The 21145-nt window shown below is 43.0% G+C and overlaps 4 protein-coding genes across 6 annotated transcripts; 1 reads left to right on the top strand and 3 right to left on the bottom strand.

The window, feature by feature from the left end:
* The first annotated feature begins 24 nt into the window (after nucleotides 1–24).
* LOC133397708 (N-acyl-aromatic-L-amino acid amidohydrolase (carboxylate-forming) B-like) lies at nucleotides 25–3868 on the top strand. 2 transcript variants are annotated; one of them, XM_061668943.1, is made up of 7 exons: nucleotides 25–106; nucleotides 179–408; nucleotides 894–1089; nucleotides 1184–1277; nucleotides 1528–1635; nucleotides 1709–1821; nucleotides 2646–3868. In XM_061668943.1, the coding sequence occupies exons 2-7, from the start codon at nucleotides 179–181 to the stop codon at nucleotides 2880–2882; spliced, it is 978 nt and encodes a 325-aa protein (XP_061524927.1). In that variant the 5' UTR covers nucleotides 25–106; the 3' UTR covers nucleotides 2883–3868. The 2 variants fall into 2 exon arrangements, with proteins under 2 accessions (XP_061524927.1, XP_061524926.1); XM_061668942.1 differs by lacking the exon at nucleotides 25–106 and having other exon boundaries at nucleotides 128–408.
* On the bottom strand, nucleotides 2356–7843 carry LOC133397709 (claudin domain-containing protein 1-like). Of its 2 annotated transcripts, none has more exons than XM_061668945.1 (4): nucleotides 7467–7843; nucleotides 6332–6439; nucleotides 5947–6084; nucleotides 2356–3289 (listed from the first exon to the last, which is right to left on the bottom strand). In XM_061668945.1, exons 1-4 carry the CDS (start codon nucleotides 7762–7764, stop codon nucleotides 3090–3092), a joined length of 744 nt encoding a protein of 247 aa, XP_061524929.1. In that variant the 5' UTR covers nucleotides 7765–7843; the 3' UTR covers nucleotides 2356–3089. The 2 variants fall into 2 exon arrangements, with proteins under 2 accessions (XP_061524929.1, XP_061524928.1); XM_061668944.1 differs by having other exon boundaries at nucleotides 3102–4779.
* Nucleotides 7844–8668: 825 nt separating this feature from the next.
* Nucleotides 8669–11064, bottom strand: LOC133397995 (circumsporozoite protein-like). The gene is made up of 4 exons (XM_061669512.1): nucleotides 10247–11064; nucleotides 10038–10102; nucleotides 9447–9592; nucleotides 8669–9357 (listed from the first exon to the last, which is right to left on the bottom strand). The coding sequence occupies exons 1-3, from the start codon at nucleotides 10983–10985 to the stop codon at nucleotides 9509–9511; spliced, it is 888 nt and encodes a 295-aa protein (XP_061525496.1). The 5' UTR covers nucleotides 10986–11064; the 3' UTR covers nucleotides 8669–9357; nucleotides 9447–9508.
* An 8440-nt stretch (nucleotides 11065–19504) lies between these two features.
* On the bottom strand, nucleotides 19505–20834 carry LOC133397993 (mucin-2-like). Its single transcript, XM_061669511.1, has one exon. The coding sequence runs from the start codon at nucleotides 20771–20773 to the stop codon at nucleotides 19595–19597; it is 1179 nt and encodes a 392-aa protein (XP_061525495.1). The 5' UTR covers nucleotides 20774–20834; the 3' UTR covers nucleotides 19505–19594.
* Between the last annotated feature and the right edge of the window lie 311 nt (nucleotides 20835–21145).

The following is a 21145-nucleotide window of genomic DNA, read 5'->3' as shown; positions in this document are numbered from 1 at the left end:
AGGGGAGAGAAAGGTAACAGCGGCGGGTGGACCAGGTGAGAGGAGACACTCCTGCTTTCATTTGGGATCTTTGGTTGCCGGATAGTTATTTGTTTCGTAAAGCGAGGTAAGTTGTTCAACTTCCTGTATGTTTCCATCAATGGGAGACCAAAGCTCATTTCCGCGCTGTGCAATCCAGATGGAGGTCCGTCTGCCGAGGTTGTCGCGGGTCGCCGTCTGCGGCGGTACCCATGGCAACGAGCTCTCCGGGGTCTACTTGGTGAGGGAGCTGCTGAGGACGGCGCCGGGCGCCGAGGCGGGTGGGGACGCGTCCGTGCAGGCGGTGCTGTCCAACCCGCGCGCCACCCAGCTGTGCCGCCGATACCTCGACACCGACCTCAACCGATGCTTCACCCGCGCCGCCCTCAAGTAAGACCGCCGCACTTCCTGTGTGAGCTAACGTGTCCCTCAGTGCGTTAACTATCGTTCTATAGGTTATCATACAGCACGAATGGTCATTTGGAATCGTATCTGACAGGCTAGACGTAAAATCTTTCAGGGTCTACCATCCCTTTTTTTGTACGTGTGTTTTAGCTTACCACTGATGCAAAGTCAGTCTTTTATTTATTCTCATTTGACCAAAGGTTATTATGTGAAATCCTTATCCATCTGTTGAAGCGCTTTCTGGTTGCTATTTTGCCACTGTTACCATATCAGCATTTTATCATTTGTCACTTGTACTCGTACCTGATTACAAGCACGAATGTCAAATCCTTATCAATCTTCCTTTTTGTACTCCTGTTGCTATCTTGCTATATTCAAAAATTCCAGTTGTTGTTCATTTATTCAGTATGTGTCACGTGCCACTCTCTCTTGATTCCTTCCCACCTTCTGTCCTCGGTCATCGCCCTCAGCGGCCCCGTGTCGGACGCGGCCCCCTACGAGATGACCCGAGCCCGGGAACTGGACGCCCAGCTGGGACCCAAAGGGAGTGAGCGAGCCGTGGATCTCGTCTGCGACCTCCACAACAGCACGTCCAACATGGGCCTGTGCGTCATCGCTTACTCCGACTGTGACTGGATCTGCTTGCATATTTTCCGATACCTGCAGGTATGTACCGAAAACTCCATTTTATATGTAAACAATTTTTTATTTTTTTTTTATCAATAAAAATATATATTGAAATTCCTTCATATTTTTCCAGAGGCAGATGCCAAATATACCAGTGAGGTACATACATTTTGACCTCTCCGACGAGGAGTCATTTTCTCTTGATTCAGTGGGAAAACACGGTTTTGGTAAGTTTTATTCAGGGTCAGGGGAAACCCCAACCAATTTACAAATGTACTTATTTATATATTTCTTTCCTGTGGAACGTATCCCCAGCTATTCGCTTTGCTCTGCGTCGTTTTATGCTCTCTCAATCGTTTGAACCAGGGCCCGATGGATATGAATTTTCTTTTAGGCCTGATATCTTGCAAAAAAAAAAATATTCCAATAACCGATTAGTCGGCTGATGAAGTGAATCTATATAATCTGTTATTTCAGCTCTGGAGATCGGCCCGCAGCCTCACGGCGTGGTGAGGTCCAACATTTACACGGCCATGAAAGAAGGTCTGCAGCACACGCTCGACTGGGTGCGTCTCTTCAACTCGGGTACGTGAACGCAGCGCCAGCACGCGTGCTTAAGCGTGTCCCGCCTCACTTTGCTCGTCCCCTTGCGGCGCAGGCACCGTTTTCGACGGCGGGCCGGCGGACGTGTTCACCATGGCCGGCCACGTCGACTACCCGAGAGACGGCGACACTCGCAACATCACGGCGGCGATTCATCCTCATCTTCAGGTATAAAACCTCACATAGAGATGGGAAATTCGACTTGCAAAGAGTTTCAAACAATTTTTATCATTTTTATCAAATTACGACTTTATTCTGGTATGATTGCAACTTTTTCTCTCGACAAAAAAAAAAAAAAAAAAAAAAAACCCTTCATTCTCATTATTTTAGACTTTTTTTCTTGAAAATGCAACTATTCTCATAAGAAACTTAATTCATGAAAAATACAACTTTATTCTCGTCAGTTTATGACAGTTTTTCTTTCTTTGATTCGCATAAAACTGTCTTGATTTTATTGAAAAATGTCACTTAATTCTTGGAAGAAAGTCGTCTTCATTCTTGAAAAAATACAACTGTGCTCACTTAAGGTGAATATAGTTTTTCTGGAAAAATATGATTTTATGCTCATATTATGCCTTCATGGAAAAGTACAGTTTTATCCTTAAAAAAAAAAAGAAAATCACTGTTTTTAAAAACATTGAAAAATAGGATTTCATTATTCTGATATTACATCTTTATTCTCAAAAGTACAACTAGCTCATAGGTACTGAAAAATACAACTCCTTGGTCCAATGGGTACGGTAGTTTTTCTCGAAAAACACAAGTCTTAAGTCGTTTTGATTTAACTGAAAAAATATGACATTCATTCATGGGGAAAAATACGACATACGTATAACTTTATTCTGTCAAGGAAAATTCCATTTTATACTCTGACGGCTACAACATTCCTCTCTTTAAAAAAAATAATAAAATAAAATAAAAATCCCAACAAAAGCAGCCGTTTATTTTCTTTATAAAAACAGTTGGTATAAGGAAAGGGTCTCTTCTGGCAGGACCGAGACTTCTGCCTGCTGCTCCCCGAGGACCCCGTGTTCCAGACGTTATCGGGCCAAACGCTGCGCTACAAGGGCGGCGAACCTCTTTATCCCTTCTTCATCAACGAGTGTGCCTATTACGAGAAGGGCGTGGCGCTCTACCTCGCCAGGAAGAGGAGCGTGACCCTCCCGACGCTGCGGGTGCACAAAGAGGGGCTTCCGGCTAACTTTGTGTCGGAAAAAGAGGAGGAATGAGAGGAGGGGAAAAAAAACAACAACACTGTGGATGCTCAACACAAAAATGCAAAAAAAGAGGTTTTATTTAATAAGAACAACACGTACGCTCATATTTCACACACACAAAGTACAGGTCGCATACATATTGAACCAACATTTGTCATTAAATATCATGTCATTAAAAAAAAAAACAAAAAAAAACTATCTACTGATTTAGGGGCTATTTTAAAGCATCCAAAAAACAACTACTCCGCTACAACCCGCACCTTTTAAAAATAATCGAGCAGCAGCTGTATCGCAATATGGCCATGAGCGTACATTCATAATGTGCTGTCCATTCAATATATTCGCTGGCAGCAAAGTAGTTGAGTTCAGCGCGTTGACACCAATTGTGGAAGAGCAAAACGAAAATGGGAAATATGGAACTGAGAAAAAAAACACAAAGGAGCACAAGTTAAACCGAGGACTAATACTGACAAAATTGTAAGAAAAAAAACATTCAAAAACAATGAATAGATACCAACTTGGTTCACAAAGTAATGTACAGTTGCAAATTGTGTAGCAAACAGCTCGGGCTGCTCTGAAAAGACAAAAATCCAAAGAATAAAAAGGCAGGATTTCCCATGTGTGCACCTAAATTCAGCAATACGTTTTTTTCCCCCCACTTTATTCACAACACTGTGCTCCCCCCCCCCCCCAAAGAGTGTTTTTCTTAAAAAATACAACTTTATTCTGGTAACTTGATTTCGTTGTTGCTTTTTTCGTTCAGTCGTTTCATTCTTGTAGGATTTTGACTTTTCGCCAAATGAAGACACTTCCCTTTATAACACAATGCATTTCCTCAATAATACCACTTTTTTATTTTACATATTTTTTTTCTGATTGGATGCTGACATTTTACAAACTAAAAATGCGACTTCATTCTTCATTTTGTTGAAATATTACTGTTCTTATGTTACGCCTTTTTTTGTCGAAAAATATCCATCTTCTCATCGGCTTGACTTTTTTCATGAGAAAAATACAACTTTATTCCCGGAACAGTCTTTTTTTCCCCTCTTGCAACAATTACAATTTAAAAAAAAAATATGTTTTTAATAATACGACTAATCAAATAAGATCACAGCTCCCCCCCCCCATGAGAAAAATAAAACTTCAGTCATCAAATCTTATGTCCTTTTTTCTCATGAAAAAAAATCACATTTGGACTATTTTTTTCCTGTCAGAAGAAATATAACTTAACATCTTTTTTTTTTTAACCAAGCTATTACTATTCTCATAAAATTTCATCAAATAATTTTTTCTCTCATGAAAAAGTCACTTTATTCTTGTAACACTACATCTATTTTGGAAATATACATTTCTTTTATCGAGTAAAAAAGGAATATTCTCATCAGATTTACTGTTTTAGCAGGAAATAAATAATAAAACTAATAATACACGTAATAATAATTTAAAAAAAAAATTTTTAATAAAATTATTTTAGTCGTTTATTTGGTGTACTTTTTTCCAATGTGGCCCTTGTACTCCAGAATATATTAATTGACCCGTAACATCGTGACATTTGTGATGTCATCATAGTGCGTCTCAACATTGCGGCTGGTATGATACCCGTTCAACCAAATGCTGTTGAAAATCAACAACGAGGGGTCACTCCGTTTGGACTCGTGGGGTCAAAGGTTGCGTAGTCCCGCCGGTTAGGCCACGCGGTACGCGGCCATGCGGTAGTAGTTGCGGCCGTGGCTGCGCGCCGCCCACACCAGCAGCGCGGCCGCCATCATGTGGAGGGGTGAGGACATGAGGGCCAAGTACAGGGACCAGCCCAGGGAGCCGTCCACCTTGTTGGGAAGCACCGAGACCCTGTGGAGCAGGTCCGTCCCCGCCAGGTAGCAACACACCGTTGCTAAAGAGCACAGAGCTGCGGTGCGAGACGCTATGATAAGTATCGGCATAAAAACAAGACCAACAACGCTTCGTTGTATTTCTTTTTTTTCCTCCCAGAAAAAAATAACTACTCTCTTAAGATTACTTTTTTTGTTTGTTTTCTAGAAAGAAATATGACTTCATTGTTTTAGGATATTACAACTTTATTTTTTTAAGATTACTTTTTTGCAAATGCAATTTTATGCTCGAGAAAACTATTTTAAGATTGCATTTTTTCCCCCTGGGAAATAAATACAACTTCAATCTTTACAAGACTGATATTTCTTTTAAAAAAAACAAATCTTTTGAGATTGTGATTTATTTTTTCTCTCCAAAAACATCGAAATAAAAAAAAAAACAATTCTCAGAAAAAAATATTTTCTTAATGGCTTTTTTTTCTGGAAAGATACAACTTAATCCTTACAAATCTATAACTTTTTACACTAAATTTGAGTTTATTCCAGAAAGGTGCCATTTATTAAACAATGACTTCTCTTGACAGTATGATTTATAATTTATTTTATTGAAAAATATCACTTAACTCAAACGTATCACTTTTTAATTGGAAAAAATACAAATGTTTTGCCCTCAGCTTTCAACTTTTATTATTTTTTTAAAAATATAATTTCATTCTCAACGTGTCTTTTTGACTCAGAACGTTTACTGCTTTATTCTCAAAGGATGCCTTTTTTTCTCCCCCATTTAAAAAAAAAATAAAATAAAAAATACAATAATAATAATAAAAATCTCAGGAAAAATCACTTTACTCTCTTGGATGTCTTTTTTCCTCTCAAAACATACTACCTAAATTACCACAAACACATGACTTATTACTGTGGGAGTGGTAATAAGTATTTTATCACCCAAAAAATAAAACGGTAGATTTATCTCTTTATATGACACTTCCCCCCCTCAAAACGTATTTCCTACAACTTTACTCTCTTGGAGGGGTATGAGTACAACTGCTTTATTCTCTTAAAATGTGGAAAATTTAGCTTTATTGTGGTGTCTTTTTCCTTTTTTTTATTTATTTATTTTTTTTTTTTTTAAAGTAACCCCCCCCCCTTCCCCCCCTCACAAATTTAATACAAGTAGTCTATTAAGATTGTCTTTTTCCACAAAACGTGACTTAATCCTAATGAAGCAATTAAAAAGGACTTACCCGTTAACAGGTGAAGTACGCCAATGGCGAGCGTGGGCGCGAGACTTCGGCAGAGGCAGGCGCAGAACCCGATCAGACCCGCCAAGACCTCCAGGCCCAAAGCAACGAGGGGCAGGAGGAACTGGAATCGCCACAAGTCTACACACAAAAAAAAAAAACACAAAAGAAAAAAAACACGCAAAAGCAGGTTTGACTGTTTGTCACCTTTTTTTCATAGTGATGAATTTCTGATGAGGAAAATGTCTGCTATCGCATTTCCTCTGTTCACTTGTTGACGGGGAGGATTCATGCGTTGTGTTGTAACCGCCCCATTGGCCAGCGTTACTTTTCGTGTTGAACGGACAGCACGTGAAATACATATTTATAGGTCGGCCGTTGGACTTACATGTGCGCAGGATGTCCTCCCCGCTGTTGTGGTTTCCGGGTTCCTTGTATTTGGGGGTGAGCTGCTGCTGCACGCTGAAGCTTCTGCACCTCAACGCCATCTTGGCACCTGAGATGATCATCATCATCATCATAATAATAATACAAAACATGAATGGCAAGTGTACAGCTGTATTTTTGGCCTCATTTGGCAGAAGTACGGTGGGCTCATCTAACATGGTCAGCGTCTAACCACCACGTAAAAATGTCAGCTTTACAGATGCCACTTCCGCTGTCTGTGTTGTGGTCACAAAGAAAGCGCTGATTTGAGGGATGGCATTTATTTCTCTATTTATTCCGGTGCATCCAGTAGAGTGTATCAAATACAAATAAGTTTATAGTTGACTTTCCTCAAATTCCATTTCATTATTTAGTATTACATATTTGTGTATTTTAGTTTATATTTGATTAAAAGGTAAGTACACTACAGTGTTTGATTACATATTTGTATGTTGTTGTTTTTGTGTGTGGGGGGGATGAACCAATCCTTGAAGATGAGAGAATTTGGGCACTTTGAATTTTGAGCATTGCGGTGTAAATTCGCGATTCGTCCACAAGAGGACGCTAAAATAGCCCAAGTCACTCATAACTTCCAAAACGATTATTAATAATAAAGCTGTTTCTGTTGCACGTTTGGAAACGAAGTTACAGGTGGTTACACGGGCAAAACTGCAAACAAACAAACTACCGAGCAAGTGAATGGCTAATAAAAAAAATACAAATAAAAGAATAAAACCAAAACCATATTAAGAGAAGGCTAAACGATTAAAAAAGAAGTGACGTAATTCAGTGATTTTAATTTTTCATGTTCTACAAATAAACGTTCTAAATGACAGTATTTATATTTGGAAGTTAGGTCAGTTTTAAAAAAAGCAAAATTAGGTCAGTCATAACGTAAATTTTCAATTTTCTGGAACATATGTACAAAATATCTGATAATGCCAATATTGGTATTACTAAATAGGAATAATTTATTGTATGAGGCGAAGCACACTTCGCCAACAGCCGAGGGAGGGCAGGTTCGTTCCCCATCTGTCCACAAGAGGTCGCCAAAGCGTCCCGAATAACGCGACGTCGAACATGTCGCGCGCACGTACCTGCTTCCTTGTACCAGTGCGGAGCCGGGGCGGCGGGCGCGAGCACGCAGCGCCACCACAGGCCCACGCTGCCGTTGAGTCGGAACAAAGTGTCGCTGTACGTCTTCTCGTCGAACTCGCCGTCCATGAACTCGTCGTAGAGGCCGCGCAGCTCGGACGCGTTGGCCTCGCCGCGCACCGGCGGGCTGCTGTACTGGTACCAGTGCTGCGTGCCCGCGCCCACGCACAGATACACGGTGGCCAGGAGGCTGAGCACGCAGGCGATCACCAGCGCCGTGGCGTAGCGGTTGTCCACCATTGTTCCGCGTCACGAGTGGGGGTCGAGCATCACGCGCTGGAGTCCGAGCGACAAACCCGACCGGGATGCGCCGCCCCGCCCCCCGTGGCCCACTTCCACAGATGGCGCTCGCTAATCCGTCGCCTTTCCTCTTCCGGCCGCCCGCCCGTCCAAATTAATACCCCCCAAAATAAAATACGATTAAAATGCATTTTCCCGACATTTATGGAACTCCTAATTCCTTGAAAATTCCTCCAAAATAAGTCAACAATAACGCTGTGAGCAATGTGCAACGAACAAACATTAAATTAGGCGCTATTGCTGATTTGTAGCAGTGGTTTCCCCCAAGGCGACCATTAAAAATAATAATTATATATATATATATATTATTATTTTCATTTTCTGTAATTTGGTACATGTGATTGTGACACAAATTCCAGCCTTTCATGTTTCTTTTGCTTTCATGTTTCTTATTTCCAAAGCTCCATATCTATATTATTAACATTTAAAATGCTGGCTGGTAAATATTCAAATCAACAATATGCCTTTTAATTCAACATTGTTTATTTTTTATTTTTTACGAATTCATATTATTTTTTCCCCCTCTAATGTATGCTGTCATTGCTTCACACTTTTTCTGTTGCCATCGAGCGTCGCCTTGGAGGAGTGCCTCCCATTGTTCATCTCATGCGCCTGTTATGACGAAAGCTGCCTTTTGTATTGCTTTTGCTTTTGGATCTGTGGGTGGTCAAAAAAAAAGAAAAAAAAAAAGTCACCTGAAGTCTCTGACAAAGGTGCCCTGCCTTATGTTATTATAACGACAAACAACAAGTGCATTGTAAGAAATGTCATCGCGGGCGTGCTTTCCATATGCCTCACCCAACTCGTCAGAGCCTTCAAATAAACCATCACCCAAACTTAAAAACGCCATTTTAAAAATGTGTTTTTTAATTGGATCTCACTGCATTTGACACATACATAAACATTGCATTGTCCTGAGTAGATAAATAATAACCACGTTTTAAATAGATGATATTAAAATGAGAATTTAATAAACACAAAAAATACCTCTGAAAGTGCATATTTGGTCTAAAAACCCGTGTTAGAATTAAATAATAATCAAAGCTGTAAGTTTCAAGGAGCATGAGGAGAAGCGTCATTGCATTGATGCATTTCTGCTAGTCGGGGGGCGTCAATAAATCTCTTAGCATGGGACCTCCGTCACTCATGTTGAAGAGGACATTTGATACGGCTGTGGCTTTGTGTTGCTGAGTTCGAGTTTGTTTTCGAAGGCCGGATGGAAATGGACAAAATGTGCCTAAAATGGCCGCGGCGAACCACAATGTCTGACTTCCTGTGTGTAGCCACGCCTACCACATTGCTTATTGCTAAGTGATAATGGCGTTCGGGGCTGAATTCCCCCCCCCCTCCCCCAAAAGTCATTCAGTCATTGATGCAATTGTTGCATTGAAAAAGAAATTAAATAAAATCGCGAGCAGTCTTGACGTGAATAAATAAGTCGTGGCGCTTATTGCTGACTCGACAGGATCCACGAAAGAACCACCAGACAGGATGCGCTGACCAGGCCGATCTTGTGGCTCGCTCCGCCCGAAACTGGGAAAACACAACAACATTTTAGCTCTCAACTTAATCCATTCATATTCCATTTAACTTCATTTTGAAACAAAAATAAAAACATTTACCGATTCCTTCGATGGTGATGGAGCTTTGCTCGATGTCAAAGCCGCTGACGACCGCGGCGGCGTCAGTCAGGACGGCGGCGATCCCCGTGTTGTTTGGCGCCGTGTTGGTGAACTGGAGGTCCATGTCGTTGATGACCGAGCCGGGTCTGCCCATGAAAAGATTAAAATATATGCATTATTAAAAAAAATATATATAAAAAAGGTGAATACTGACTGATAGTACCAATTTAATGAGAATTTCTCCAATCATTGCAATCCATGAGAACTACTACAAAATAGTAACTTGGAAGTGGAAGGCAAATTACCCGAATGAGCGGAACAATTTGAAGTCGGAATGGCATAAAGAGTCATTGAATCAATCCAGAAATATGCATGCATGATTTAAAGGAAAATGTTCATCCGTTTCAATGGGATTTTTGTCATGACAAATGTGGAATTGTGGGAAAAGTAACTTTGGGGAATGAAAATGTCCTGAATATTTCAATGTTGAAGTGGTTTGGATATGCGGAAATTTGGTGGTTGCGGAATAAAAATGAGAACTTTTCTTTGCTCTTTAGCATCTCCCCAAAAATCCAACAAAAAGCGTGTTACCTGAATCCAATGATAATCAGGATCCTGAAGATGGTAGGAAATCTCCTTTGGAATAAAGGTTGAAGCTGCAAAGACAAATCCAATATATTTGAGTGCTTCGATGCTTTTTATCGCAATCCAGTGGTGTTATCAGAACAATCTGATTGGATGCTTTCCGATGCCAAATATTTGTATTATTATTATTATTATTATTATGATTTGTTTCTTACCTGACTTTTTATCATGGTAGCTCGAAACTGGAACTGGGGAGAGGACTGATTCAGCAGGTCGTTCGTAAACGTGCTTTGAAGCGATCGGAAAGAAACCCGTCTGGTTATTACAGTCACGGCAGCTGCCATCGTCGCTAGTTGCGACTTGTGTTGCTCCCGGCACGGTTGTTGCGACAATTCCTGTCACGGCATTTGTCGCCGCATTTCCTGTTGCGGCATTTCCCGTCGCTGCATTTGTTGCAGCATTCGCTGTCGCCGCATTTGTCGCGGCATTTCCCGTCGCCGCATTTGTGGCGGCATTTCCTGTCATTGCATTTGTCCCGGCATTTCCTGTTGCAGCATTTGTCGCAGCATTTGCTGTTGCGGCATTTGTCGCGGCATTTCCTGACACTGCATTTGTCACGCTGTTTTCTGTGACAGCATTTGTTCCATCATTTCCAGTTGCAGCATTTGTCACTGAATTTGTCGCTGCATTTCCGGTCGCACCATTTGTCACAAAATTTGTCGCGGCATTTGTCACCGAATTTGTCGCTGCATTTCCTGTCGCGCCATTTGTCACAGAATTTGTTGCTGCATTTCCCGTCACGGCATTTGTCACAGAATTTGTCCCTGCATTTCCTGTCAAAGCATTTGTCACAGGATTTGTCGCCGCACTTACTGTCGCAGCACTTGTGGCTGCAATTCCTGTGGCGGTATTTACTGTTCCTGCAGTTGACGCTTGTGCTGGAGATCCCGTCATTGCTGCAGTGGGTGTTGTTGTTATCGTCTGTGTCACTGTTGCCTCTTTCTGCAGTTGACGTAAATGGAGTTGCTGTTGTTTGGATTGATTGCGTTGTTGTTCCAGAAGGAACAACTGCTGTTTTGGGCGGTGATGCTCCACTTGTTGGCACAGACGAAACAGATGTTTCTGTCGCTGTCCCAAATGTTGTTTCTGATTCTGCGGTTATGGATGCTGCAGTTGTTTCAGCAGTTGCTTCCCCAGTTACCGCCCCAGCAGGCATTAATGTTTCACTAGTTGCTGCAGATGTCAACGCTACTGTAGTTGTGGGAGCTGATATTTCCACAGCTGGCCGAGCTGTGGTTTTTGATTCTGCAGTTGTGGCTCCAGCTGTTGTTTCCCCAGGGGTTGTGACTGCACTTTTTGCTGTGTTACTTGTTGCTGCAGATGTTGACAGCACTGCTGTTGTTGTTGGAGCAGATGTTACAACAGTTGTCTGAACCGCTGTTTCTGATTCTGCATTTGTGTCTACAACTGTCGTTTCAGCAGTTGTTGACGCCCCAGCAGGGGTTGCTGTGTCACTAGGTGCTGTAGATGATGTCAGTACTGATGTTGTTGTGCCTGCTGATGTTCCTGCCATTGTTTCAGCAAGTGTTGTCGAGTTTGCTGCACTGGTTACACTTGTTGTTTCAGCAGGGGTTGTCACTGCAGTTGTTGCCTGAGCAAATGTGGCTGTTGCACTTGACACTACAAATGTCATGGGAGCTGGTGTTTCTACAGTTTTCTGAGCTGTTGTTTCTGATCCTGCAGTTGTGGCTACAGTTGTTGTCTCAGCAGTTGTCGCCGTCGCACGTGTCGTGGCAGATGTTGCCAGCACTGCTGTTCTTGTTGGAGCAGATGTTACAACAGTTGTCTCAACTGCTGTTTCTGATTCTGCAGTTGCGTCTACAACTGTTGTTTCAGCAGTTGTTGCCCCACTTGACACCACAGTTGGTGTTTCTGTTTCACTAGTTGCTGCAGATGACGGCAATATTGATGTTGTTGTGCCAGCTGATATTCCTGCAGTTGTTTCAGCAAGAGTTGTAGAGTCTTCTGCTGTGGCTACAGCTGTTGCTTCAGCAGGGACTGTCACTGCTGTTGTTGCCTGAGCAGTTGTTGCTTTTGACGCTACAAATGTTGTTGGAGCTGACGTTTCTGCAGTTATGTGAACTGTTTCTGATTCTGGGGTTGTGGCTCCAAATGTAGTTTCAGCAGGGATTGTCACTGCAGTTGTTGCCTGAGCAGTGGTTGCCTTTTCACTTGTTGCTTCTACAACTGTTGATGTGTGAGCCGATGTTTCGACAGTTCTCTGAACTGTCGTTTCAGACTTGGCAGTTGTTTCTTCAACTGTTGTCGCCCCAGTTAACACCACAGTAGTTATTGCTGTTTCACTAGTTACTACAGATGACATCAATACTGATGCTGTTGTGCCAGCTGATGTTCCTGCCATTGTTTCAGCAAGCGTTGTCAAGTCTGCTGCTGTGGCTACAGCTGTTGTTTCAGCAGGGGTTGTCACTGCAGTTGATGCCTGAGGAGTTGTTACTGTTGCACTTGAGGCTGCAGATGTTGTTGGAGCTGACATGTCTTCAGTTGTATGAGCTGTTGTTTCATCGGGAGTTGTCACTCCATTTGTTGCCATTACAGTAGTTGCTGCAGATGTTGCTGCTCCTTTAAATGTTGTGGGAACTGATGTTTCTAAAGTGGTGTCAACTGTTGATTGTGATTTTGCAGTTGTGGCTACAGCTGTTGTTGCCCCAGTTGCTGCCGCCGTAGATGTTGAAGATTCACTAGTTGCTGTGAATGTCAACCCTGTTGTTGTTGTTGGACCTGATGTTTCTGGAGTTTCACGAGTTGCTGCAGATGATGCCAATATTGATGTTGTAGTGCCAGCTGATATTCCCGCAGTTGTTTCAGCAAGAGTTGTAGAGTCTTCTGCTGTGGCTACACCTGTTGCTTCAGCAGGGGTTGTCACTGCAGTTGCTTCTTGAGCAGTTGTTGCTTTTGCACTTGATGCTGCAGATGTTGTGGGAGCTTGTGTTTCTGATTCTGCAGTTGTGGGGGTTGTCTCTGGAGTTGTTACCTGAGCAGTTGTCGCCGTCGCACGTGTTGCGACAGATGTTGACAGCACTGCTGTTGTTTTTGGAGCAAATGTTTCTACAGTTGTCTGACCTGTTGTTTCAGATTCTGCACTTGTGGTTCTCGTTTCACCAATTGCTGGCCCAGTTGTCACCATGGTAGATGTTGGCGTTTCAGTAATTTCTGCAGATGTCATCAACACTGCTGATGTTGTTGAAGCTAATCCTTGTAAAGTTTTCTGACCTGTTGTTTCAGACTCTGCAGTTGTGGCTACAGTTGATGTTTCAGCAGGTGTCATGACTGTCGTTGTTGTTATGCCAACAGTTGTTGTTTCTACCGGTGTTGTCACAGCAGTTGTTACTGGTTTTGTTGTGATGGCTAAAGGTGTGGTCACTGTCGTCGTTTCCGCAGATGTCGTCACTGCTGTTGTTGCCTCTGTTGTTGTCAGAGCTGGGGTTGCCGTTGGTGTTGTTGACGCGCCAATGGCTGTTGACTCAACAGTGATGGAGCTGGTTTCAATGTCAAATCCACTGACTGTTGAAGCCGCATCAGACAAGACATCTGAAATTTGGGTGTTACTTGGCGTAGATGTGGCTGTGAACTCAACGTCCATGACATTGATGACTGAGCCGCTCCTGCAGAAGAAATCACCATCAACATTTCTACCATTTGAACACTTCCGATAGGTTAAGATTTACCTGACCTGTTGGACAAACTCGCTAACAATAACAATGTACCTGAATGCAATGATGATCAGTATCTTGAAAGATGAAAATGCAGCAGAGAAGAAAGGCGTAAGCTGGGGGAAAAAACACGAGGTTGAGTTTAGTTGATTTTCAATGCAATGTTGCAGTGTGTTATAGAAATAGTTTTATGTGACTTACTTCTGCCTTTATCATTGCTGCTCGGTTTTGGAAAGCTGCAGAGGTTGAATTAATCAGATCCGTCGTAAATATGCTTTGAAGAGATCTGAAAGTAGCTCGTTTGGTTGTTGTGGCGGTAGAGTCAGTTGTTGTGATGACTGGTGTTGTTTCCTCGGGTTTTGTCACTGCAATTGACAGAGATTCTGTTGTTGCGACAATGGCTGTTGTTTCTACCGGTGTTGTCACAGCAGCTGTTGCTGAATCTGTTGTAGCTACGGTTGTTGTTTTGGCACGTGTCGTTACTGCCGTTGTCACTGCAGTTGTAAATTCTTTTATTGTGGCAACGGGTGTTGTTTCTTCCATTGTCACTGCCGTTGTTGCAGACTCTTTTGTTCTGGCAATGGTTGTTGTTTCTTCCGGTGTCATCACTGCAGTTGTTGCAGATTCTTTTGTTTTGGAAATGGTTGTTGAATCAGAAGGTGTCGTAAGTGCAGTGGTTGCAGATTCTGTTGTGGCAGTGGCTGTTGTTTCTACAGGTGTCGTCACCGCAGTTGTAGCAGATTCTGTTGTTGTGGACGTGGTTGTTGTTTCTTCTGCTGGTGTTGTCACTTCTGTTGCTACTGCTGTTGTAGATTCTGTTGTTGTGGCAAAGGCTGTTGTTTCTTCCCGTGTCGTCAATGCAGTTATAACAGATTCTGTTGTTGGGGCAATGGTTGTTGAATCTGAAGGTGTCGTCACTGCACTTGTTACTGTTGTTGTAGATTCTATTATTGTGGCAACAGCTATTGTTTCTTCCGATGTTGTCACTGCCGTTGTTGGAGATTCTGTTGTGGATACGGTTGTTGTTTCTTCTGCTGGTGTCGTCACTTCTGTTGTTACCGCCGTTATTATAGATTCTGTTGTTGTGCCAATGGCTGTTGTCACTGCATTTGTTGCAGATTCTGTTATTGCTGTCAAAACTGTTGTTGTTTCTGCAGGTGTAGTCACTACTGTTGTGGCAATGGTTGTTGAATCGGAAGGTGTCGTAAGTGCAGTGGTTGCAGATTCTGTTGTGGCAGTGGCTGTTGTTTCTACAGGTGTCGTCACCGCAGTTGTAGCAGATTCTGTTGTTGTGGACGTGGTTGTTGTTTCTTCTGCTGGTGTTGTCACTTCTGTTGCTACTGCTGTTGTAGATTCTGCTGTTGTGGCAATGGCTGTTGTTTCTTCCCGTGTCGTCAATGCAGTTATAACAGATTCTGTTGTTGGGGCAATGGTTGTTGAATCTGAAGGTGTCGTCATTGCACTTGTTACTGTTGTTGTAGATTCTATTATTGTGGCAACAGCTATTGTTTCTTCCGATGTTGTCACTGCCGTTGTTGGAGATTCTGTTGTGGATACGGTTGTTGTTTCTTCTGCTGGTGTCGTCACTTCTGTTGTTACCGCCGTTGTTATAGATTCTGTTGTTGTGGCAATGGCTGTTGTCACTGCATTTGTTGCAGATTCTGTTATTGCTGTCAAAACTGTTGTTGTTTCTGCAGGTGTAGTCACTACTGTTGTGGCAATGGTTGTTGAATCGGAAGGTGTCGTAAGTGCAGTGGTTGCAGATTCTGTTGTGGCAGTGGCTGTTGTTTCTACAGGTGTCGTCACCGCCGTTGAAGCAGAATCTGTTGTTGTGGCAATGGCTTTTGTTTCAACTGGTGTTGTCATTGCAGTTGTTTTAGATTCTGTTGTTGTGGCATGGTTTGTTGTTTCTGAAGGAGTTGTTACTGCAGTTGTTTTAGATTCTGTTGTTGTGGCAAAGGCTGTTGTTTCTTCTCGTGTCGTCAACGCAGTTGTTGCAGATTCTGTTGTTGTGGCATGGTTTGTTGTTTCTGAAGGTGTTGTTACTGCAGTTGTTGCAGATTCTTTTGTTTTGGAAATGGTTGTTGAATCAGAAGGTGTCGTAAGTGCAGTGGTTGCAGATTCTGTTGTGGCAGTGGCTGTTGTTTCTACAGGTGTCGTCACCGCACTTGTAGCAGATTCTGTTGTGGACGTGGTTGTTGTTTCTTCTGCTGGTGTTGTCACTTCTGTTGCTACTGCTGTTGTAGATTCTGGTGTTGTGGCAATGGTTGTTGTTTCTTCCGGTGTCATCCCTGCCATCGTTGGAGATTCTGTTGTCATGGCAATGGTTGTTGAATCGGAAGGTGTTGTCACTGTAGTTGTAGATTCTGTTGTTGTGATAATGGTTGTAGTTTCTGCAGGTGTGGTAAATGCAGTTTTTGCAGATTCTGTTGTTGTGGCAGTGGCTGTTGTTTCTACAGGTGTTGTCACCGCAGTTGTAGCAGATTCTGTTGTTGTGGCATGGTTTGTTGTTCCTGAAGGAGTTGTTACTGCAGTTGTTTTAGATTCTGTTGTTGTGGCAAAGGCTGTTGTTTCAGCAGGTGTCGTCATTGCACTTGTAGCAGATTCTCTTGTTGTGGCAATGGTTGTTGGATCTGAAGGTCTTGTCACTGCAGTTGTTGCAGATTCTGTTGTTGTGGCAAAGGCTGTTGTTTCTTCCCGTGTCGTCAATGCAGTTATAACAGATTCTGTTGTTGGGGCAATGGTTGTTGAATCTGAAGGTGTCGTCATTGCACTTGTTACTGTTGTTGTAGATTCTATTATTGTGGCAACAGCTATTGTTTCTTCCGATGTTGTCACTGCCGTTGTTGGAGATTCTGTTGTGGATACGGTTGTTGTTTCTTCTGCTGGTGTTGTCACTTCTGTTGTTACCGCCGTTGTTATAGATTCTGTTGTTGTGGCAATGGCTGTTGTCACTGCATTTGTTGCAGATTCTGTTATTGCTGTCAAAACTGTTGTTGTTTCTGCAGGTGTAGTCACTACTGTTGTGGCAATGGTTGTTGAATCGGAAGGTGTCGTAAGTGCAGTGGTTGCAGATTCTGTTGTGGCAGTGGCTGTTGTTTCTACAGGTGTCGTCACCGCCGTTGAAGCAGAATCTGTTGTTGTGGCAATGGCTTCTGTTTCAACTGGTGTTGTCATTGCAGTTGTTTTAGATTCTGTTGTTGTGGCAAAGGCTGTTGTTTCTTCTTGTGTCGTCAACGCAGTTGTTGCAGATTCTGTTGTTGTGGCATGGTTTGTTGTTTCTGAAGGTGTTGTTACTGCAGTTGTTGCAGATTCTTTTGTTTTGGAAATGGTTGTTGAATCAGAAGGTGTCGTAAGTGCAGTGGTTGCAGATTCTGTTGTGGCAGTGGCTGTTGTTTCTACAGGTGTCCTCACCGCAGTTGTAGCAGATTCTGTTGTGGACGTGGTTGTTGTTTCTTCTGCTGGTGTTGTCACTTCTGTTGCTACTGCTGTTGTAGATTCTGGTGTTGTGGCAATGGTTGTTGTTTCTTCCGGTGTCATCCCTGCCATCGTTGGAGATTCTGTTGTCATGGCAATGGTTGTTGAATCGGAAGGTGTTGTCACTGTAGTTGTAGATTCTGTTGTTGTGATAATGGTTGTAGTTTCTGCAGGTGTGGTAAGTGCAGTGTTTGCAGATTCTGTTGTTGTGGCAGTGGCTGTTGTTTCTACAGGTGTTGTCACCGCAGTTGTAGCAGATTCTGTTGTTGTGGCATGGTTTGTTGTTCCTGAAGGAGTTGTTACTGCAGTTGTTTTAGATTCTGTTGTTGTGGCAAAGGCTGTTGTTTCTTCTCGTGTCGTCAATGCAGTTGTTGCAGATTCTGTTGTTGTGGCATGGTTTGTTGTTTCTGAAGGTGTTGTTACTGCAGTTGTTTTAGATTCTGTTGTTGTGGCAAAGGCTGTTGTTTCTTCTCGTGTCGTCAATGCAGTTGTTTAGATTCTGTTGTTGTGGCAATGGCTGTTGTTTCAGCTGGTGTCGTCATTGCACTTGTAGCAGATTCTCTTGCTGTGGCAATGGTTTTTGGTTCTGAAGGTCTTGTCACTGCAGTTGTTGCAGATTCTGTTGTTGGGGCAATGGTTGTTGTTTCTTCCGGTGTCATCCCTGCCATCGTTGGAGATTCTGTTGTCATGGCAATGGTTGTTGAATCGGAAGGTGTTGTCACTGTAGTTGTAGATTCTGTTGTTGTGATAATGGTTGTTGTTTCTGCAGGTGTGGTAAGTGCAGTGTTTGCAAATTCTGTTGTTGTGGCAGTGGCTGTTGTTTCTACAGGTGTCGTCACCGCAGTTGTATCAGATTCTGTTGTGGCATGGTTTGTTGTTCCTGAAGGAGTTGTTACTGCAGTTGTTTTAGATTCTGTTGTTGTGGCAAAGGCTGTTGTTTCTTCTCGTGTCGTCAATGTGGTTGTTGCAGATTCTGTTGTTGTGGCAATGGCTGTTGTTTCAGCTGGTGTCGTCATTGCACTTGTAGCAGATTCTCTTGCTGTGGCAATGGTTTTTGGTTCTGAAGGTCTTGTCACTGCAGTTGTTGCAGATTCTGTTGTTGGGGCAATGGTTGTTGAATCTGAAGGTGTCGTCACTGCACTTGTTACTGTTGTTGTAGATTCTATTATTGTGGCAACAGCTATTGTTTTTTCCGATGTTGTCACTGCCGTTGTTGGAGATTCTGTTGTGGATACGGTTGTTGTTTTTTCTGCTGGTGTCGTCACTTCTGTTGTTACCGCCGTTGTTATAGATTCTGTTGTTGTGGCAATGGCTGTTGTCACTGCATTTGTTGCAGATTCTGTTATTGCTGTCAAAACTGTTGTTGTTTCTGCAGGTGTAGTCACTACTGTTGTGGCAATGGTTGTTGAATCGGAAGGTGTCGTAAGTGCAGTGGTTGCAGATTCTGTTGTGGCAGTGGCTGTTGTTTCTGCAGGTGTAGTCACTACTGTTGTGGCAATGGTTGTTGAATCGGAAGGTGTCGTAAGTGCAGTGGTTGCAGATTCTGTCGTTGTTGCAATGGCTGTTGTTTCAACTGGTGTCGTCATTGCAGTTGGTGCAGATTCTGTTGTTGTGGCATGGTTTGTTGTTTCTGAAGGTGTTGTTACTGCAGTTGTTTCAGATTCTGTTGTTGTGGCAAAGGCTGTTGTTTCTTCTCGTGTCGTCAACGCAGTTGTAGCAGATTCTGTTATTGGGGCAATGGTTGTTGAATCTGCTGGTGTCGTCACTCCTGTTGTTACCGCCATGGCTGTTGTTTCAACTGGTGTTCTCACTGCATTTGTTGCAGATTCTGTTATTGCTGTCGAAACTGGTGTTTCTGAAATTGAGGTCACTACCGTTGTTACAGATTCTGTTGTGGCAATGGTTGTTGAATCGGAAGGTGTCGTAAGTGCAGTGGTTGCAGATTCTGTTGTGGCAGTGGCTGTTGTTTCTACAGGTGTCATCACCGCAGTTGTAGCAGATTCTGTTGTTGTCGATGTGGTTGTTGTTTCCTCTGCTGGTGTTGTCACTTCTGTTGCTACCACTGTTGTTGGAGATTCTGCTGTTGTGGCAATGGCTGTTGTTTCTCCCGGTGTCATCCCTGCCGTCGTTGCAGATTCTGTTGTTATGGCAATGGTTGTTGAATCGGAAGGTGTGGTAAGTGCAGTTGTTGCAGATTCTGTTGTTGTGGCAAAGGCTGTTGTTTCTTCTCGTGTCGTCAATGCAGGTGTAGCAGATTCTGTTGTTGGGGCAATGGTTGTTGAAACTGCTGGTGTCGTCACTCCTGTTGTTACCGCCGTTGTTATAGATTCAGTTGTTGTGGCAATGGCTGTTGTTTCAACTGATGTTCTCACTGCATTTGTTGCAGATTCTGTTATTGCTGTCGAAACTGTTGTTGTTTCTGCAGGTGTAGTCACTACTGTTGTGGCAATGGTTGTTGAATCGGAAGGTGTCGTAAGTGCAGTGGTTGCAGATTCTGTTGTGGCAGTGGCTGTTGTTTCTGCAAGGTGTAGTCACTACTGTTGTGGCAATGGTTGTTGAATCGGAAGGTGTCGTAAGTGCAGTGGTTGCAGATTCTGTCGTTGTTGCAATGGCTGTTGTTTCAACTGGTGTCGTCATTGCAGTTGGTGCAGATTCTGTTGTTGTGGCATGGTTTGTTGTTTCTGAAGGTGTTGTTACTGCAGTTGTTTCAGATTCTGTTGTTGTGGCAAAGGCTGTTGTTTCTTCTCGTGTCGTCAACGCAGTTGTAGCAGATTCTGTTGTTGGGGCAATGGTTGTTGAATCTGCTGGTGTCGTCACTCCTGTTGTTACCGCCATGGCTGTTGTTTCAACTGGTGTTCTCACTGCATTTGTTGCAGATTCTGTTATTGCTGTCGAAACTGGTGTTTCTGAAGTTGTGGTCACTACCGTTGTTACAGATTCTGTTGTGGCAATGGTTGTTGAATCGGAAGGTGTCGTAAGTGCAGTGGTTGCAGAGTCTGTTGTGGCAGTGGCTGTTGTTTCTACAGGTGTCATCACCGCAGTTGTAGCAGATTCTGTTGTTGTGGATGTGGTTGTTGTTTCTTCTGCTGGTGTTGTCACTTCTGTTGTTACCGCAGTTGTTGGAGATTCTGCTGTTATGGCAATGGCTGTTGTTTCTCCCGGTGTCATCCCTGCCGTCGTTGCAGATTCTGTTGTTATGGCAATGGTTGTTGAATCTGAAGGTGTCGTCACTGCAGTTGTTGGAGATTCTGTTGTGGATACGGTTGTTGTTTTTTCTGCTGGTGTTGTCACTGCTGTTGTGACTGCCGTTGTTATAGATTCAGTTGTTGTGGAAATGGCTGTTGTTTCAACTGATGTTCTCACTGCATTTGTTGCAGATTCTGTTATTGCTGTCGAAACTGTTGTTGTTTCTGCAAGTGTGGTCACTAACGTTACAGATTCTGTTGTGGCAATGGTTGTTGAATCGGAAGGTGTCGTAAGTGCAGTGGTTGCAGATTCTGTTGTGGCAGTGGCTGTTGTTTCTACAGGTGTCATCAGCCGCAGTTGTAGCAGATTCTGTTGTTGTGGATATGGTTGTTGTTTCTTCTGCTGGTATCGTCACTTCTGTTGTTATTGCAGATTCTGCTGTTGTGGCAATGGCCGTTTCTTCTGGTGTCATCCCTGGCGTCGTTGCAGATTCTGTTGTTATGGCAATGGTTGTTGAATTGGAAGGTGTTGTCACTGTAGTTGTAGATTCTGTTGTTGTGATAATGGTTGCTGTTTCTGCAGGTGTTGTAAGTACTGTGGTTACAGATTCTGTCATTGTTGCAGTGGCTGTTTCAACTGATGTCGTCATTGCAGTTGTTTCAGATTCTGTTGTTGTGGCAAAGGCTGTTGTTTCTTGCAATGTCGTCACTGCCGCTGTTG

Source organism: Phycodurus eques, chromosome 23 (genome assembly GCF_024500275.1).
Source record: "Phycodurus eques isolate BA_2022a chromosome 23, UOR_Pequ_1.1, whole genome shotgun sequence".
NCBI lineage: Eukaryota > Metazoa > Chordata > Actinopteri > Syngnathiformes > Syngnathidae > Phycodurus > Phycodurus eques.
Note: the sequence above shows the minus strand (reverse complement) of the source record. Positions and strands in the feature narration are given on the sequence as shown.